The sequence below is a fragment of the Plectropomus leopardus genome, chromosome 13, assembly GCF_008729295.1.
Source record: "Plectropomus leopardus isolate mb chromosome 13, YSFRI_Pleo_2.0, whole genome shotgun sequence".
Classification (NCBI taxonomy): Eukaryota; Metazoa; Chordata; class Actinopteri; order Perciformes; family Serranidae; genus Plectropomus; species Plectropomus leopardus.
This window is the reverse complement of record NC_056475.1, coordinates 1,053,631-1,070,309: the sequence shown is the minus strand read 5'-3', so window position 1 is coordinate 1,070,309 and position 16,679 is coordinate 1,053,631. Positions and strand designations below refer to the sequence as shown.

The 16,679-nt window shown below is 41.7% G+C and overlaps 1 protein-coding gene across 1 annotated transcript in view; it reads right to left on the bottom strand.

Moving 5' to 3' along the window:
* The window catches only part of LOC121952696 (glutamate receptor 1-like), a 36,312-nt gene that overhangs the window by 3,443 nt on the left and 16,190 nt on the right, over nucleotides 1-16,679 (bottom strand). The window contains exon 3 of the mRNA XM_042499504.1: nucleotides 3,997-4,236. Within this exon, the coding sequence (XP_042355438.1) occupies nucleotides 3,997-4,236 (240 nt within the window). The remainder of the gene's footprint in view (nucleotides 1-3,996; nucleotides 4,237-16,679) is intronic.

Below are 16,679 nucleotides of genomic sequence, written 5' to 3'. Positions count from 1 at the left end.
TTGGAAGAGCAGAATCAGCACTTATGCAAACACTCTGAGGAGCTAGCCACACACACATACACACACAAAATCAGTTTCATGTTCAATTACACATTGTCTCTGTTCATGCGCGCTGATGCTTCCCTCCACGGTTTATTTCCTTGGCAGCTGCTGTCTGTCTGTCTGTCTGTCTGTCTGTCTGTCTGTCTGTCTGTCTGTCTGTCTGTCTGTCTGTCCGTCCGATGTTGTTATTTTGTCTTCACTTTTTTTAATCAATGGAAAGGTTGAGTGAGCACCGTGCTGCCCACTTCAGGCCACTGGAGATGAAACGCCTTGCTCAAGGGAACTTTGATGGCGGGCCAAGAAGAGCAAAATAAAAAGTCTGCGGCAGAGGAAAGAGAGGAACATGCAAAAGCTTTCTCAGCCCTCTGGACAGTTCAAAGAACAGAAGAAGAAGAAGAAGAGGTGAGAGGAGGACAGCGAGGAGCAAGAGGACAAAGACGAGATCAAACGGGAGGAGGACGAGGAGGAGGAGGAAAGAGGAAAGATGTCTGCTGCACAGAATGTAAAACTCCTGGAGGCAAATTTGTGATGTAAAGAAAATTGACTCCTGCTCATGTACAGCTGAGACTGACAGAGATTAAGACAGCAGAGGTATCTTGTCTTAACCCGTGGGCCTGGAAATGTAAACACGAGTGTAACGTTGGATTTGAGGTTGAATGAGAGATAAGCTCTCCTATGTAGGAGATAAAATCCTCTACATTGGAGATAATGTCGCCTATGTTTGAGATAGACTTTTGGACACCATTGCCTGCCTTTTGTTTTTCACCTTTCCTAACATACTGCACGTAGGACACAATACCTCATACCGAGGATATACATCCAGCATGTTGGAGAAAATATATAATTTGTAGGAGATAACGTCTCGTAGGAGATAGCATCCTGTACAGAGGAGATAGCATCTCTTAAGTAGGTGACAATATCATGTACATAGGACGTATCATCGTGTACATAGATAATATCGTGTACGAGATAACATCCTGGTAGGAAATATCTCGTATGTAGGAGAAAACATTCCGAAGGTTGGAAATGCTATCTCAATAACATCCCGAATGCAGGAGATTATATCTTGTAAGGAAATAAATTCTCCTACATTGCAGATAACATCCTGTGCGTAGCTGACACTGTCTGTTACCTCTCTTGCTTAACATCCCACATAGGAGATAACATCCCACACATTGAGGATAACATCTCATTAGGAAGAAATAACATTCCCATCATAGATGTTTTCTCCTACGTCGGAGATACCATCCCGTACATAGGAGATAATATCTTGTATGTACGAGAAAACATTGTGTATGTAGGAGATAACATCCCATATGTGGGTGATAACATCTCATAAGGAAGAAATAACATTTCCTACATAGGAGATAACATCTAATACATAGGAGATATTAGTCCATATGTAGGCCAAAGAGATACTATCTCCTACTAAGGAGATAAAATTCTCTAGTGATAAAATCTCCTACAGAAGAAGTAATATTTAATACATTCAGCTCAGATTGAGATTACGTCCCTGTCACACCGAAGCATCTAGATTCATGTTTGTTTGTGATGTTTTTTATGCGAAGCAACAGATAGTTGTCCTGTCCTCAAGACAAATTACCTCTTGCAGTCAATAAAGTTTATTCTGTAAATGCAAAGAAATAAAAGTTAAAGTAGCATAAGACTGAAATACTCAAACCCAAGTAAAAGTTCCTTAAAAATGTTATTTTTATGCTATTTTTTTGCTCCTTCATCCTTGACTGTTCGTGTAACTCAAAGCACACGTGTGGCTCACAAAATCTTCCTCCTCTTTTGTATCTTATCTCCGGCATCGTCTTTCTCTTAGAAGATGTGTGTAAAAAGTGTGTTTTTATCGATCGTTCTCTTTCATCACCACCGGGGGCACTCTGAGTGTGTGTGTGTGTGTGTGTGTGTGTTGATAGTGGACATAAAGCAGAGCTCTCAGCCTCAGGACAACCCCTCTGACTCCAAACAAAAATCTAACGTCTCCTCGGCAGATTGCGGTGGAGCAATAACATTAGACAGACTGCACCATCGGGGCAGACAGTTACGCACTATTACGCTGGATAGACTTCCAGCGACGGGTTCTGGGCAGATGGAAAAGGCAATAAGATTAGACAGAGTCTGCCACCAACTGTCAAATGGACTATAACGTCAGATCACAGGCCGAGGGGAGACCCGGCTGAGAGACGGAGATAACTGCCTTTTTGTTTGATTCTCCAAAACTTTATTTGTTTGATTTGAGGAGCTGGAGGACACTCACAGTTTGTGTCTCTAAATATGATTTTTTATTTTTTTTTTCAGTTGCAGCAGACCCGGCTGACAAGCTACAGGAGATGATGATGAAGAGTAAGTGTGAGTCCTTCCTGTCAGACACCATCATTATGCTCGCTGACTTTTCTGCACTTCCTGTACAGCAGAGGTTTAAAAACTGTTCTGCAAAAGTTTAACCGCCTGAATCTGTTTTTTTTTTTTGTTGTTTTTTTTTAGCCGACTCATTAAATGTGATTCTATCCACCTGTTTTTCTGCACATTCCCAATTTGTGCATGACACAAACTGAGCGGAAATGTTGCAAAACATCACAAAAGTTTCTCCTGATGTCTGAGGTGAAAAAGCGGTTGTGCAGATAAAAGCAGAAACAGACTGAGTGAATAAATAAAGTCACATATGAAAGATGAAGAGCTGAAAACATGAAATGTGTGGAGTGATGACGAGACTGAAATCTCCCTCAAATTAATACACAAAACTGTGGTAACATTTTCCTCTTTGTGGTTTTCCATCATTTGGGGCTCTCTGAATCACTTCTTCCTCTGCAGTGTTGGAAAGTAACTGAGTACATTTACTCCAGTACTGCACCTGAGTAAAGTTTTGAGTTATCTGTATTTTATTTATGTACTTCAGTTGCTGCTACTTAATATTACTCAACTTAATTCAATTCTAGCCGAATTTACAGAAAATCTTTAAATGAAACATGAATGACTTTTTTTCTAAAATATCATCACTCAAATATCATATCAACATTTTTAGTTATGATGACTTGAAAAAAAGAGGACTTGTTTCATTTTAAAAAGTTACTTTTTTGTTGACATATTACTATTTCTTGTTATATCACATGAATACAAAATAAAGAAATGTTTCTTGAAATATTGACATACTGAATTAAATGACTAAAACAAAACAACAACAAAAAAACCCAAAAGCAATATTTTGTTGCTGTAATGCTGCCGTACTTCTTGTGAATGTGTGAAAACCTGGATTTTTCCTCAAAGTATCAGACATTTGCTGGTAACATTTTAACATTAAAATCATTATTATTTCTTTTTTCAGGGTTTTTCCTTCATCCCAGGCCTCTACTTGAAACTGAGTTATATCAGAGATGGGCCTTTATTTCTAATCTATTCCCCCTTCCTGAAGTATATGTGATAATATAATATTTTAAGAAGTCTCCCTGTTTTCTGTTTACCTCTAATAATGTTTTTGTTCAACAATTAATTTGAGTCAATCTGCTTTGCTTCTCTTGAACATTGCTTATCTACCCAAAAAAGCATACCAGAGGGCCAAAGGACTCAATCTTTTCTTCTTTTACTGTGAAAGATCTGCAGCAAAGTGATGAGTTTCACTGACAGCGGCTCGACTCTAAATTAAAATACGGCAAAGTAGAAGTGACTGGAATTCCTCAGTGAGTTCGACCCGAACATGCAGAGTGCTGAGTGTGATTTGGATGCTGCACTGATGTTATTGCTGCATCAACACTAACTATAATGAGTCAGAACATGAACCTGCCAAACATTTATAACTGCCACCCAAAGATCAACACATCCACATTTCACACTGCTTTGCATGGACGTTACTACCTCCTGCTTTGCCACTGAATGCTAAAATCAAAAATATAAATCTCTAACATGCATATAAAAGTAATCTGTGCTGTCTGATGCATGTTGCTTCCTCACCTGAGTCGGAGCTGTACATGTAGACGAACCTGGTCCAGTAGAAGTGCTCCAGCAGGGCCATGAGGGGCTCCTGCAGCTGGGGCCGCAGCTGCAGAACGAACTGGTTGTTGGTCTGAACGGGGAAGGACGGCGTGACGAAGCAGACGTGCAGAGAGCCGCAGAAAGACATCAGCATGTTGACCGTCCGCCGGTCGTACAGACCCATGATGGCGTAGACTCCCTTCGAGAACTGGGAGCAGACTGTGAGGAAGAAGAAGAGGAAGAAGAAGAGGGTTATGAAAACAGAGCTCCGTGTTTCGTCAGCAGGTATCTTGCTTTGAAATGATGTGTTGGAAGTGGGAACAGAAGTGCAACGTTGAATTTGAGGGTTGAACGAGAGATCCTATGTAGGAGATAAACTCTTCTGCATAGGATATAATATCTCATATGTAGGAGATAAACTATGATTTGACGCAAAATTTGTTTTTTTACTTTTCCCAACATCCTGCACATAGGACATAATACCTCATACCTGAGATATAACATACGGTATGTGGGAGATGATATCTCATATGTAGGAGATAACATCCCATTCATAGGAGAAAATATCTAACACATAGGAGAAAACATCGTCAACGTCAGAAGGAGATAATATCTCCTATATAGGAGATAGCATCCTGTATGTAAGAGATACTCATCTTATTAACATCCCAAATGTAAGAGATGCTATCTCTAACGACTGATAAAATCTCCCATGTAGGAGATAAAACCTTCTACATAGGACAAAATATCTCATATGTAGGAGATAAACTATGGTTTGAGCCCAACATTTTTTTTCACCTTGCCCAACATCCAGTACGTAGAATATAACATCTCATACAACATCCGTTATGTATGTGATAACATCCTGCTCATAGGAGAAAAAAATCTCCTACGTAGGAGAAAAAAATCCTGTACAGAGATAATATCTCCTATGTAGGAGATAGCATCATGTACGTAAGGGATACCATCTCATTAACATCCCAAACGTAAGATATTCTACCTGGAACGAGAGACAGCAGTCTTCAGTCACCTGGAGAATAAGAACAGCTGTATCAAGATGCTGTTTGTTGACTGCAGCTCAGCATTCAACACAATCTCTCTGACCGGAAAACGTAACACTCTGGGCTTCAGTACAACACTCTGCAACTGGATACTGGACTTCATCACGACAGACCCCAGAGAGTTCGGATTGTCAGTCTCACCTCCTCTACATTAGTGCTCAACACCGGAGCCCCCCAGGGCTGTGTGCTCGGCCCCCTCCTGTTCACACTGTACACCCATGACTGCACTCAGACATCAGGAGACCTCTATTGTGAATTATTTTTTGTTGTTTTTTTTAGCATGGCTTTAAGTACCACAGTTCTTCTTTTCCTCTTTTTCCTCCCTCATCCCTCTCTCTCTGTCTGTCAGTACGAATTCCTCCATCCTCCACGCTCTCCTTCACCTTCCGTCCTCTTCTCTTACATCTTTCTCCGTCCAATAACCGAACATGTCTTGTTGTCTGTCTCATTTTTAAGCTCCAGTTCCCTTTTTTGCCCTCAAATCCAGGTCACAAAAACAAAGCAAAAGAAAAACAAAGTTCATACTCGACGTTGTAAAGTTTGTGATGTGCTGCCACAATGCTTGATGTGGTCCTCTCAGATGTGTGAGAGGACTACTCTGCGTGTTCAAAGAAGTATTTCTCACATAGTCTGTTAATAAAACTAGGATGTCTCTGAAACTGGTGCCACATGACCAGAGATCATCATCAAAAAATAAAAATCAATTAAATTTTTTTTTTCTTGGGGAAAAAACCCCAAATTAAACAAACAAAAAATGATTTAAGTTTTAAACAAAATAGCTAATTTGCAGAATGAAACGCAGATCTTTTTTTCTTCAGTTCAAAAATGAAAAAATATAACAGGCATTACCAAAATAAAATGCAGCTTTTAACTGTTTATTTTTCCTTCCTTTTTTCCTTCTGCATTTTAAATAAACTGTCCTCCATCTGTCTTTCCACCAACGCGTCTCCGCACACTCATTCACGTTTATTGTTTTATCTTCTTTTGTCTAATTTTTTGAATCTGCGCACAGCAAAGAGCAGCAGAATCTCCACTTGGTAGTAATCTAACGGACGATAAAGTCTTCTTATCTTCATGGCAGACAGACATAATTTCAGCTCGGATTTATCTGCTGCTGTGGAGCTGATAAAGTGCAGTTTTCTCGTTCCAACACAAAAGACTTCCACGTGCTAAATCCCCGTACGCACAATGGCTTTAATCAAATTACTCTTCATGCAGGGCTCCTTCAGTCAGGGATTAAGGCTTAAGACAAAATAATTCTCACGGCTGAAGCGCCGCGACTCGTTCTGTGAATCACCGTCTCATTTTACGGCACAATCCGATTTGGAGTGTGTAAAAACATGTCCGCAGTATCTGTGGCATCACCCAGAAAATCCTCCTTTGGACAAAAAAAGAGGTGAAGCTTCCAGCGCGGATTAGTATGACGGACAGAGACACCTGTCAATCAAACAAACACCCAAAAATACACTTTTATTGAAGGCTTAACCTCTTTAACCTGCAGCAGCGTCACTTTTCTTGTGCTGCTTTCAGACGCGTTTCACGAGCACTTAACTCTTTGGACTGAGCAAACTGGTGTGATTTCTCTCAGAAAGAGGAAAAAAAAGGCAATGAGACACTTGGAAAGAAATGTTGCACAAACTTAACTTTTTAAAATTAAAAATAATTTTAAAAAGCTAGGGTAAAATGTCGAGGGAAAAAAGAAAAAAGCTACAGAAAAACTATATTTATAATTATCACAGTAACAGAATTATTATAATTGTTAGGCACTTTGACTTCCTTTTACTGTTTGTTTTGTCAGTTTCATTTATTCATTATCAAGGTTCATTTTTTGGACACATTTTTGTACTTTTTACAAATTTCTGGCACTTTTTTCCTTTGTTTTTTCTTTGTTTTGTTGGTTTTATTATCATCATTATTATTAGTAGTTGTAGTAGTAGTTGTGGTATTTATTTTATTCATTTATAACTTTTCTTCTACTTTTCACTCATTTCTGGGTCAGGTCTTCTTTCTGTGCTTATTGTATTCCTCCCAAGAAACATACAGATTTAAAATCAAGTAACAAAATCTTTATAATAGTTTGTTTAGTTGGTTTTATTATTATTATTATTATTATTAATAATAATAATAATAATAATAATAATAATAATAATAATAATAATAATAATAACAATAATTTTTATTACTGTTATTATTTCTACTAAATATGTTTACTAATATTTACTAATATTATTTATTTCCTTCCTTCCATATTTTTGAAAGAAATCAAGGCAACAAGGATTAATGTCTTCTTAATAAAACAAAAGTCAGAGCACCATCACAGCCACAGCACAATACTTAAAAATAAAATAAAATCATAAGTGTTCTGTTGATATATTAAAGTTTGTTCTGAAGTTAGTGCTACAAATAACAGCAAAGTGTCGTTAAAATAAATTTGACCTCAAAACAAAGAAAACAAGAAAAATGGAAACTATATAACAGTTTTGCATTAAATGCAAAAAGGCGCCCAAATTCTACTTTTAGAAATATGTGTGTGCAAACATGAGAAATTCCCCTTTAATTAATTTCTCTGCAGACTGACACGTGTGTGTGTGTGTGTGTGTGTGTGTGTGTGTGCGTCCTTGGTACAACATGCTTACAACCAGCGTGGCCCCTCAGAGCAGGGGCCAGCACTGAAATAACTCCTCCCTCTGGGGGCCATGCGATCATGCCAACAATAGACGTTGGCCCCGAGGCGGACGCTATCATGCTAACGAGGTATCTGTCTCTCAGCATTAGCGCCGCTGTCCCGCCAGGACGCCGCGGCGGTCCTCCATCACGGAGGGCCGGGCGGCGGAGAGTCGACAGATGCTGAGAGCCCTCTGTGTATTTGTGTTCAGGTCAGCGGCGACCTCGTGACGGCGCTCCAGATGTGGACACAGTGATTTCTGATTCACGCTAAAGGCCGTCCTGTATCATTGACCTCACTCTGCTCAGAAGTGTCTGCTGCAGAAAACTTGTCAGGTGCTCACAAAAAAATCTTTTTTAAATTCCTGTCGGTGTTTTTCATTTGCAGGATTTTCTTTACTTAGAAACAGCTTCTTTTTAAATTTGCAACACATTTTTTTCATTTGCAACTTTTTTTTTAAAATTTTGAACATTTTTGGTTGCAATGTTTAAAGCTGCAGCACATTTCTCCTGATGGAAATGTTTCGGGCTGCGTCCCCCCCCTCGCCCTTTGACAATTAACATCAATGAAGACAAACGCTGATGAGGGAACAAGGACGCTCGTGGTAACGTCGCAGAGACTGAGCCGACCCCGCCTCATCCCCACTGAGGGTCCTCCAGTCAGACATCTCGCTCCTCGCCACCTGAGGCTTTTAGAAAGAGCTTTATTTAAACACAGCCCAGAGACGGCCGCAACAAGCGCCACAGGCCCCACAGCTGAGACCTCGCCGTCTCCCCACAGAGCTGCTCTTCCTCCTGACACATCCGTCCATCTCTGTCCGTACCGCTGATCCGTCTCCCTCTCTGCGATAAATATTAATCACCAGAAAAGAGCCGATTGTTCAGCTGAAGGGTTATTGGCGGGTAACCGCGAGGACGTGAACCAGAGGCCTTCGCCGCCATCGTCCTGCGACCCGCGGCTCAACTGTTTATCTCCCTCTGCACGAGACACGAGACCGAAGGGCCCGGAGACACACCCCGACGATCAGGTCACTGTTTCACCGCGTCGCTGTGCGTTCACGTCACTTAGCCGACACTTTGACATCCATCACACGACATCACACACTGTACAACACCACGACACTCCAGAGAGATCAAGAGTGGTTTAACCCTTAAACCTGCAGCAACATCACTCTTCTTCTGCTGCTTTCAGACGCCTCTCACAAGTATTGAGACCTTTAACACCCGAGCAAACTGGTGGGATTTCTTTCAAAAACATGGGAGAACCCAAAAATCTGCAAGAAATAAGAAAACTACCTGAAAATTAGTTTTCAGTTCATTTCAGCTGAGGGGGGAGAGCAGCGCACGCCATGTTTGTTTAGTTTTTGGGCTGATAATGGAGACGCAGAGTTAGTCTATTAAAAAGACTAAAATTGTACCAATGTGACAACATTTCGGATTTGAAGAGTAAAGAGCTGTCCTTGGTGGCTGCAGGTGTGTGAGCTGAATTTTCGCCAGACAGATGCTATGTGCTTTTCTTTATATATCTGTCGCTCGCTTTGAAAGCGCCGCAGTGGATGAGGATCGGCTGAGTCATGAGATTGAAATGAGGAACTATTCTTACGAAAACCTCCTTATTTCCCAACAAAAACCGAAACACAGAGTCAGCTGGCTGGAGGGAGATCACCAGGAAGCTGAAAGTTCAGCCCGGCTAACGTTACTTGCTGTTTACAGCTTTGAATAGCTCATCAGGATATCCCATTTCACGTCTAATTTTACTTGAAATCATGTTTGTATTTCTATTTTTTTTATCAACTTTGTGAATAAACTATGAATGTTTTGTAAACGTGAGGAACGTTCTGTGTCATCCAACCATGTGCATTTGTTGACATCACGGTAACAGCATCCTGGAGCGCAACCAGCTGACACATAAGGATACCAAAAACGTCATAAGTAGACGCAGAACGTCACTCACAGAGCTGCACCATGTGACGACTTGAGATGAGAAAGCGTGGGGAACACCTGTCCGATGTTTGACTAAATATCAAACCAGTTTGAAATTTTTCACACCGGCCAGACCCTATTTCTCTATTTAAGTCCTCCGTGTTTTGATCGTGTTCTGAATTGCCTGCCGGCAACAGACCAACCAGGGACCGCGGCAGGCCGTCAGGTCCGCCTACAGATGGTGAGCCATCCTGCTGATCTCTGATCAGTTGAGTTCTCTCTTGTGTTTCCTGGTTTTCAGGTCTGTGGCGTCAACAACTGGACCCTGAGCTCAGATAAACGCAGCAGATATGAGGTTTCCATCCGCAGCGAGCACCCGCCTCAACCTCCGGCTCTAATTAATGTGTTTAGCAGTGATGCTGAATAATAGATTAAATGGCTGCCTTCCTCAGGGTGAAACACCACTCACACACACACTCTCACACACACACACACACACACACACACACACATACATAAAGCCTAATACACACGTACACATGCTGATTCACACACAAACACATACAGTACGCAACACACACACTCGCTGAGTCTAAAGTCGTTTAGGCAACTGCTGCCTCCGAGGCATCAACACAATGATCTGCTGCTGAGGATGCAGCTCTGACACACACACACACACACACACACACACACACACACACACACACACACACACACACACACGCTCCTCCTCTCCAGCAGTTGCAGGTTCAAATCCCATCTGTCTCCATGTCTACGTTTACATTTCACTCGTCCGCAGAGATTTACCCACAATCCACTCAGCGACACCAACCCCCTCCATCCATCCAAACCATGTGACTTTGAGCAAAGCCAGCTGCTGATATTCAGCAGTAGAAGAAGAGAGTTTGCGGATAGTTTAGTAGCTTTCTGAACTGAAGCAAAGCTGAAAGGATAAACTGTCTTCAATAGGCGAGTTTTCATTAACCCCTGAATTGGGCAAACTGACGTGACGTAACTCATGTGACGCTATGATGGCTCCATAACACGCCTACGTGGCCTTGGATTGGAAATAATGACGGCGGCTGCAATAGAAATAAAGCTGTTGATGTTTTGAACATCCATCGCCATGGTTACTGGGATGTTATCACCAGAGGAGACGTCACATGACATCACTCAGTGGAAACACAGTCACCTTCACGTTGAGTTTTATACACATTTTGAAAATGTTGCTTAAGTTTTGCACAAATCTGTGATGTAAACCTGCCCACTGAGAGAAGCATTTCCCTGCTCCTGTTTGGAGCGCCGGGATTTCCTGCCAGTTTATCCTGTTGTTCCCCTCTGAGCACCGAACATAACATAACAGAAACTCACTGAGAAGAGTCCCTTCACAGATTTTTACGACAGCAACCTTTAAACTAACAGATCTGTTCGTCAAACTGCTCCATCTGTTCCCAAACTGTCTCGCAGGATCCTTAAACAACACGCCTGCAGCAGCGCCGCCTGTTTTCCATCTTCACGGAGTTACGAACAGTGACTCTTTACTGACCAGACTTCACTGTCGTCAGCAAAAAACACCAAAACAAAGCTCACCAGACGTGCAGCTGCTCATACTGTAATTAATCCAGACCAGAGGGCTCTCGACCTGCGAGGAGCAGAGAGGTGCAGGGGGAGCACGGAGGGCGAAGGAACAGGTGCATGCTGGTTAAAACCACAGGAAGTTAGCTCCTGTAGTTTGGTTAAATTGGCGACTACACAGAGTCAGCTGCAGGATTACTTCAGAGTAAAAGTTGGATTAAAGAGGCTGTAAAGCAGGAAATCTCACCTGCTTTGCTTTGGGGCCTCTTTTGCAGCCCCAAAATGTTTTCTGGGATTTTAGGACATTTCTAAGATTTTTTTCTAATATTTAAGGACGTTTTTATGATTTTAGGACAATTCTAGGATTTTTGGGCATTTCTTTGGGTTTTAGGACACCTTTTAAGGATTCTAGGACATTTGAGGATTTTAGGACATTTCTCGTATTTAAGCACATTTTTATTATTTTTCGGACATTTTAGGACAGTACTTGGACTTTAGGACATTTCTAGAACTTTAAGACATTAGGGTCTTTCCTTGAATCTCTGTCGGGGGTGTGGGGGATCCTCCACCGGCACTTTTCTGATCAATAAGCTCTATTTTGATGCTGTTTTATGCACTCTGACACCTTATGAATACTAAAAGTACAAAAACATTTCACAGTGTGAATGATTTTGTATTTATGTGGATTAGAGATTGGTTGGGGGCGGGCCCCAGGCACCCTATCAGGGGCCCGCGGGCCATAAATTGAGCATCACTGGTGTAAAAGAACTCAATAACCTGATTTAAAGGTCTGTATCTGCGCTGCTGAAGTGTCCTTGAGTAAAAAAGCGCCTGACCTTCAAACTCACTGAGAAGTTTCCCTGCAGGAGGCGACTAAACGCTCACAGGATTCAACATTTAAATCTCTTTTCACTGCTGCTGGAGTCAACAATAAAATGTTTCATGTGTCTATTTTCTGTTTCTCAGAGGACTTCAGCAAAATAATTAAAAAAGACACAGACCCTGCAGTTTATCTCCTCTCTTTGTTTCCCGTCTGAATGCATCTCAACATCTAATCTTCTGTTTTGTCCCGATGACAAACTACATCTCCAGATTATTAATTTAAGATAATCCCTTTTCCTGCTTCTTTCTGAACACGGGCGCTTCTTCCCTTTTCGTCGTTATTTGCCAAATCGTGTTGTTGCAGACAGATAAGCGTCTTTCCAGGGCAAAAAACATGCAGCTGCACTTCATCCTCATTCCACATTTGAGGCATTCAACTGAGCGTGAAACTACGAGCGAGTCCTCAAGGGCAAAATGTCACCAGCTCTCTTTTCTCTCTCCGCGCGGGCTTCCTGCCGAAATGTTTGCTTTTTTTTTTATTTTCTACACCAATAAACAATAAATAAGAGCAGCTACGGGGAGCGGGGGCAGTGGTGTCCTTTCCTTCTGTCGTCTCAATCTGTACGCTCCTGATAAGGGAAGTCCTGGCAGCCAAACACAAGAGAAACACCAATAAAAAAAAAAGCAAACTACGAGCGAGTCCTCCTCCTCCTCCTCCTCCCATCTTCATCTGCACCTCTGGGAGGGCGGTGAGTTAAAATGTTAGTTAGCTGGCTCTCATCAGCGGCTGCTCAGAGGAGACAGTTCAGAATAAAAGTGCTGCAGGCGCAGAGGAGCTTCACAGCTCGACACTGACATCATTTCTTCATTTTTAACCCCTCGTCTCTGTTTGTTGGCTTTTTCTCTCTCTGTATTTTTAGTTTTTAAGGAAAAATCGGCACAAAGACAAACATGCCGCTGGTATATTTAACATATTCACCATCTTAGTTTAGCGTGTTTGCATGCACATCCAGCTAAGGTTGATGAATGCCGTCAGTTCTGCAGAGAGACTTCTGAAGTTAGTGCTACATTAGGAGAGGAAACATCAAAAAAGGGTGCTTTGCTCCAGAGGTAGAAAACCTACATCGACCAGAATGCACTGCGTCGGATCAGACCGACAAACGCTCCCGTTGGTGGGTGACATTATGCGACCTCATCCTAACCCTAAAACACGTTTCTTAAATCATTTGAGGTGAGAAATCTGCAACTCAGCAACAGAATATTCGCTTATATTTGCTCAGCGCTGCTTAGTTTCGCCATTTTATCAAAGTTCAGTCGGCCTCTGTTTTACTGTGTGGCATTAAAACAACTCTCGGGAAACATTTTAGCAGAGAAATAAGCAGTGAAGCGACATTATCTGATTTTAATACGTTTTGTGATTTTAGGACTTTTTCACATTAAAAACATATTTCCGATCCTAGTAGGTGACATCTCTGCTAATTTCTGGCTATTTCAAAATGCAGAAAACTGCTGCCCTTAAGTGAACCTGTACAATGAACGTTACCAAAAAATAAAACAGTAAATAAATACAGGCATATTTTTGTGTCCTATAAATAAGCATGTGCTGTGGAAACAGCAGGATGAGCAGTGCTCAGAAGTATAAGTACTGCTTTTCACTGTCTCAGTACTTACACTTTGTACTAATCTGATAAGCAACAGTGACACGACAGACTTATGAAGCAAACAAAATCCAGCATCTAACTCACAGAAATACAGATGTGTCACATTTTGCATTGAAAGCAGAGTGAGTCGTGAATATTTGCAGCAGCGAAGACTCTTTTGAGTCGACTCCGTGTCTAGACAACCTTGTTTAATTCTACAATCCTTCAGGTGAACACCGTGACGGAGCGAGTTAACAGCCCGAAAAATTACCTAACCAAAAAAAAAGAAAAAGCAAAAAAACTTTCATTTTCTGTTCTCTCAGGACTTTTCCTCCGTCTCTGCTGACGGCTGGATTTTCCTGCCGCTCGGTCCCAAACCCCATTTACTTCAGACCGGAGGAACAAAAAAAACCAATATGTTGTCATGAAAACGGTCTCGTCCTGGAGTTTTTAATGCGGGGCAGAGTTCACGAAGCCATCAGCAGAGCCTCGGTCTGAGTTAACACGAGGTCACACTCAGGTTCGAGCTGCATTCACAGCCTTGTTACAGGCTCTTTTAGACACGAGCTCGCTCTTCCTCGCTCTTCCTCGCTGCTTCTCCTGATTCAATTCACTCCTCTTCTATTCAGTCCTCCTCATTCACTCGTGCTGGCATGAATGCTGCACTGCGCTGTATTGCCAAAGTGCCGTTTCTCCACAAGATGTCTTTATTGTTGCAGGGACACATTCGTTACCGTCCAGACGTCCCTCTCTCTCTCCTCTGGTCATCTGCAGTGACTCTAAAGGTCACGACCTCTGCCCTCGTGTCTTTTCTCAACCTCAGGAGTTCAGCTCATTGAAGAAGCCACATTTGAGAAATGTGCTTGTCTTGGTAAGAGACAATAGACAAGAAGATTGATAAACCAACTGCACGTGAGTCCAGTCCAACGCCAAATTTTCTCAGTTGCAAACACAAGCCAGCAGTCCTGATGGTGGCACCACAGCGACTTTATAAATCACACGCTACAGCTTTACAACTTACAACAAAATGATTTTAAAAACTGTAAAACTAATTAAATCTCTCTCTTTTGGCTCAAATGACACCAAACTTGCTACAGGATGTCTTCAGACTGTCCAACACAAATCATCTACGCAGATTTTTGATTTATCAATCAAAAATCTGAGCTTACAGCGCATCAAATGTTTGACTGTAAACGCTGCTGTAATCAAATTCTTGCAAATTCTTGCATTCAAATCTTCAAGGTTCACAGAAAATTGACAAAATTTTGTGAGTGTAACATTTCAGAATTGTATCTGAAAAATTGACTTTTTTGGCAGCATTTTGAATTCTGCCCTCATGTAAACTACTTTAAACATCAGTTTTTCACTTATGGATCGAATCAATCTTTGTAAAAACAAATGATCAACATCTCTCTGCTGTCTAGATGAAGTCTGCAGATTCTCATCATTTCGTCTTGATGAGTGAATTTTTGGCAGCGGTTTGAAATCTGCCTTTCCATGCACAGACAGCTGATATCCTGCCCCCTGCTGGTCGGCTCAGTCACGGCATGAAGCCGTCTGCTTTCTCTCTCTGCATGGAGCTCACTGGGATACTGACTTGTCCTTGGTGTCTGAGGTTGAGAGTTCAAACCTCATGTGATGCAGAATGCACATTCACGCCGCTCTCAGCAGCTGTGGTTGTGCTTATGGTAGCTAGGAGAGGCGGCTAACGGCTAAGGTATTTGAAGTGAAATACAATAGAAAGCATTACACGCCATCGGCTGTTTACTTTCAAACTTAAATTACTCAGAGCGTTTTGCTGAGAAGCAACTTAACAAAAGCAGCTTGCACAGACACAAGTATACTTTCAGAGCTGAACATGTAACTTTTTAGCTTTGCTCTCTGAGGCTTTCAGGTCCTTATTTGTTGTGTCTCTGCAGCACTGACGCTGAGTGAAGCTCCGTGTCTTAGCGACGTCAGGAGAATATCAACTGACAGACTATCGCAACACAGCCCGCGCAAAAACCTCGCTCAAGTTGAAACATTTCAACAACAAAAATACGTGTCTTTGCGCCATCCGGCCCAAATATCTTGTCTGTCTGCGTCTTTGCATTGACTTTGAATAGAAACTCACGCACGGTTACACAAAGTTGTTCATTGTCTTCCAATTCATCTGCTGCTTGCTGCTAAAAATGCCCCGCCATGACTCAGTGTCATGCAGCAGCTGTTACTATAACATATATTTCTCTTAGATAGAGTTCAGAGAGCAGCCTTCCACATCCTGAAACTATCCTCTAGTCTTTTCTTGAAATCTTTGGAAAAAAAGTAGAAATCTGATGGGAGATATGATAAGCAGAATTGGTAGAGTTTAAACGATACCCAGCCCTGCTGTTTATGGACTCCTGGACCAGTTTTCGCTGTTGTGTGGTGCTTCCTGCAGAGCGTGTCTCTGCTTGCAGCTTTGTGTTGTCAAACTGATGTGAAGTTTTTCTTAAGTTGTAGTGAGTTGAGCTCTCAGGGCCTCCTTACACACTTCTTGATTACGGCTAAAGAAATATCACCTTTCTGTTTAAAAGACACTATTGTTTGTTGACTGTTTGAAGAAGGAAGTTGAACACTTTGTAGGAATAACAATCTCCCCCCGACCTCGTCAGGTTATCTCCACATTCACCGCTCAGAGAGGACAATAATTATTCATATTAGCGCTGTCAGGAAAACAAACTGTTCAAAGAACAAACGGCTAATGCTGCTGTTTATCTGGAGAGGACAGACTCATTTTATCTCTGTGAACTGAGCTCAGAGTCTCAGCTTCAGAAGCTCACAATCTCTCCTGGACTCCAAGTGCTGGATAATAAACACAAAGTCAACAACAGCACTGGTGCTTAATAAGCATAAATAAACAGCATGTATGCACGGTCTGCAAAATATTAGCAGCAGAAAACACTGAGTCAAAGGAACAACACAGGAAGGCAATATCAAAAGCATGAAATATATGCAA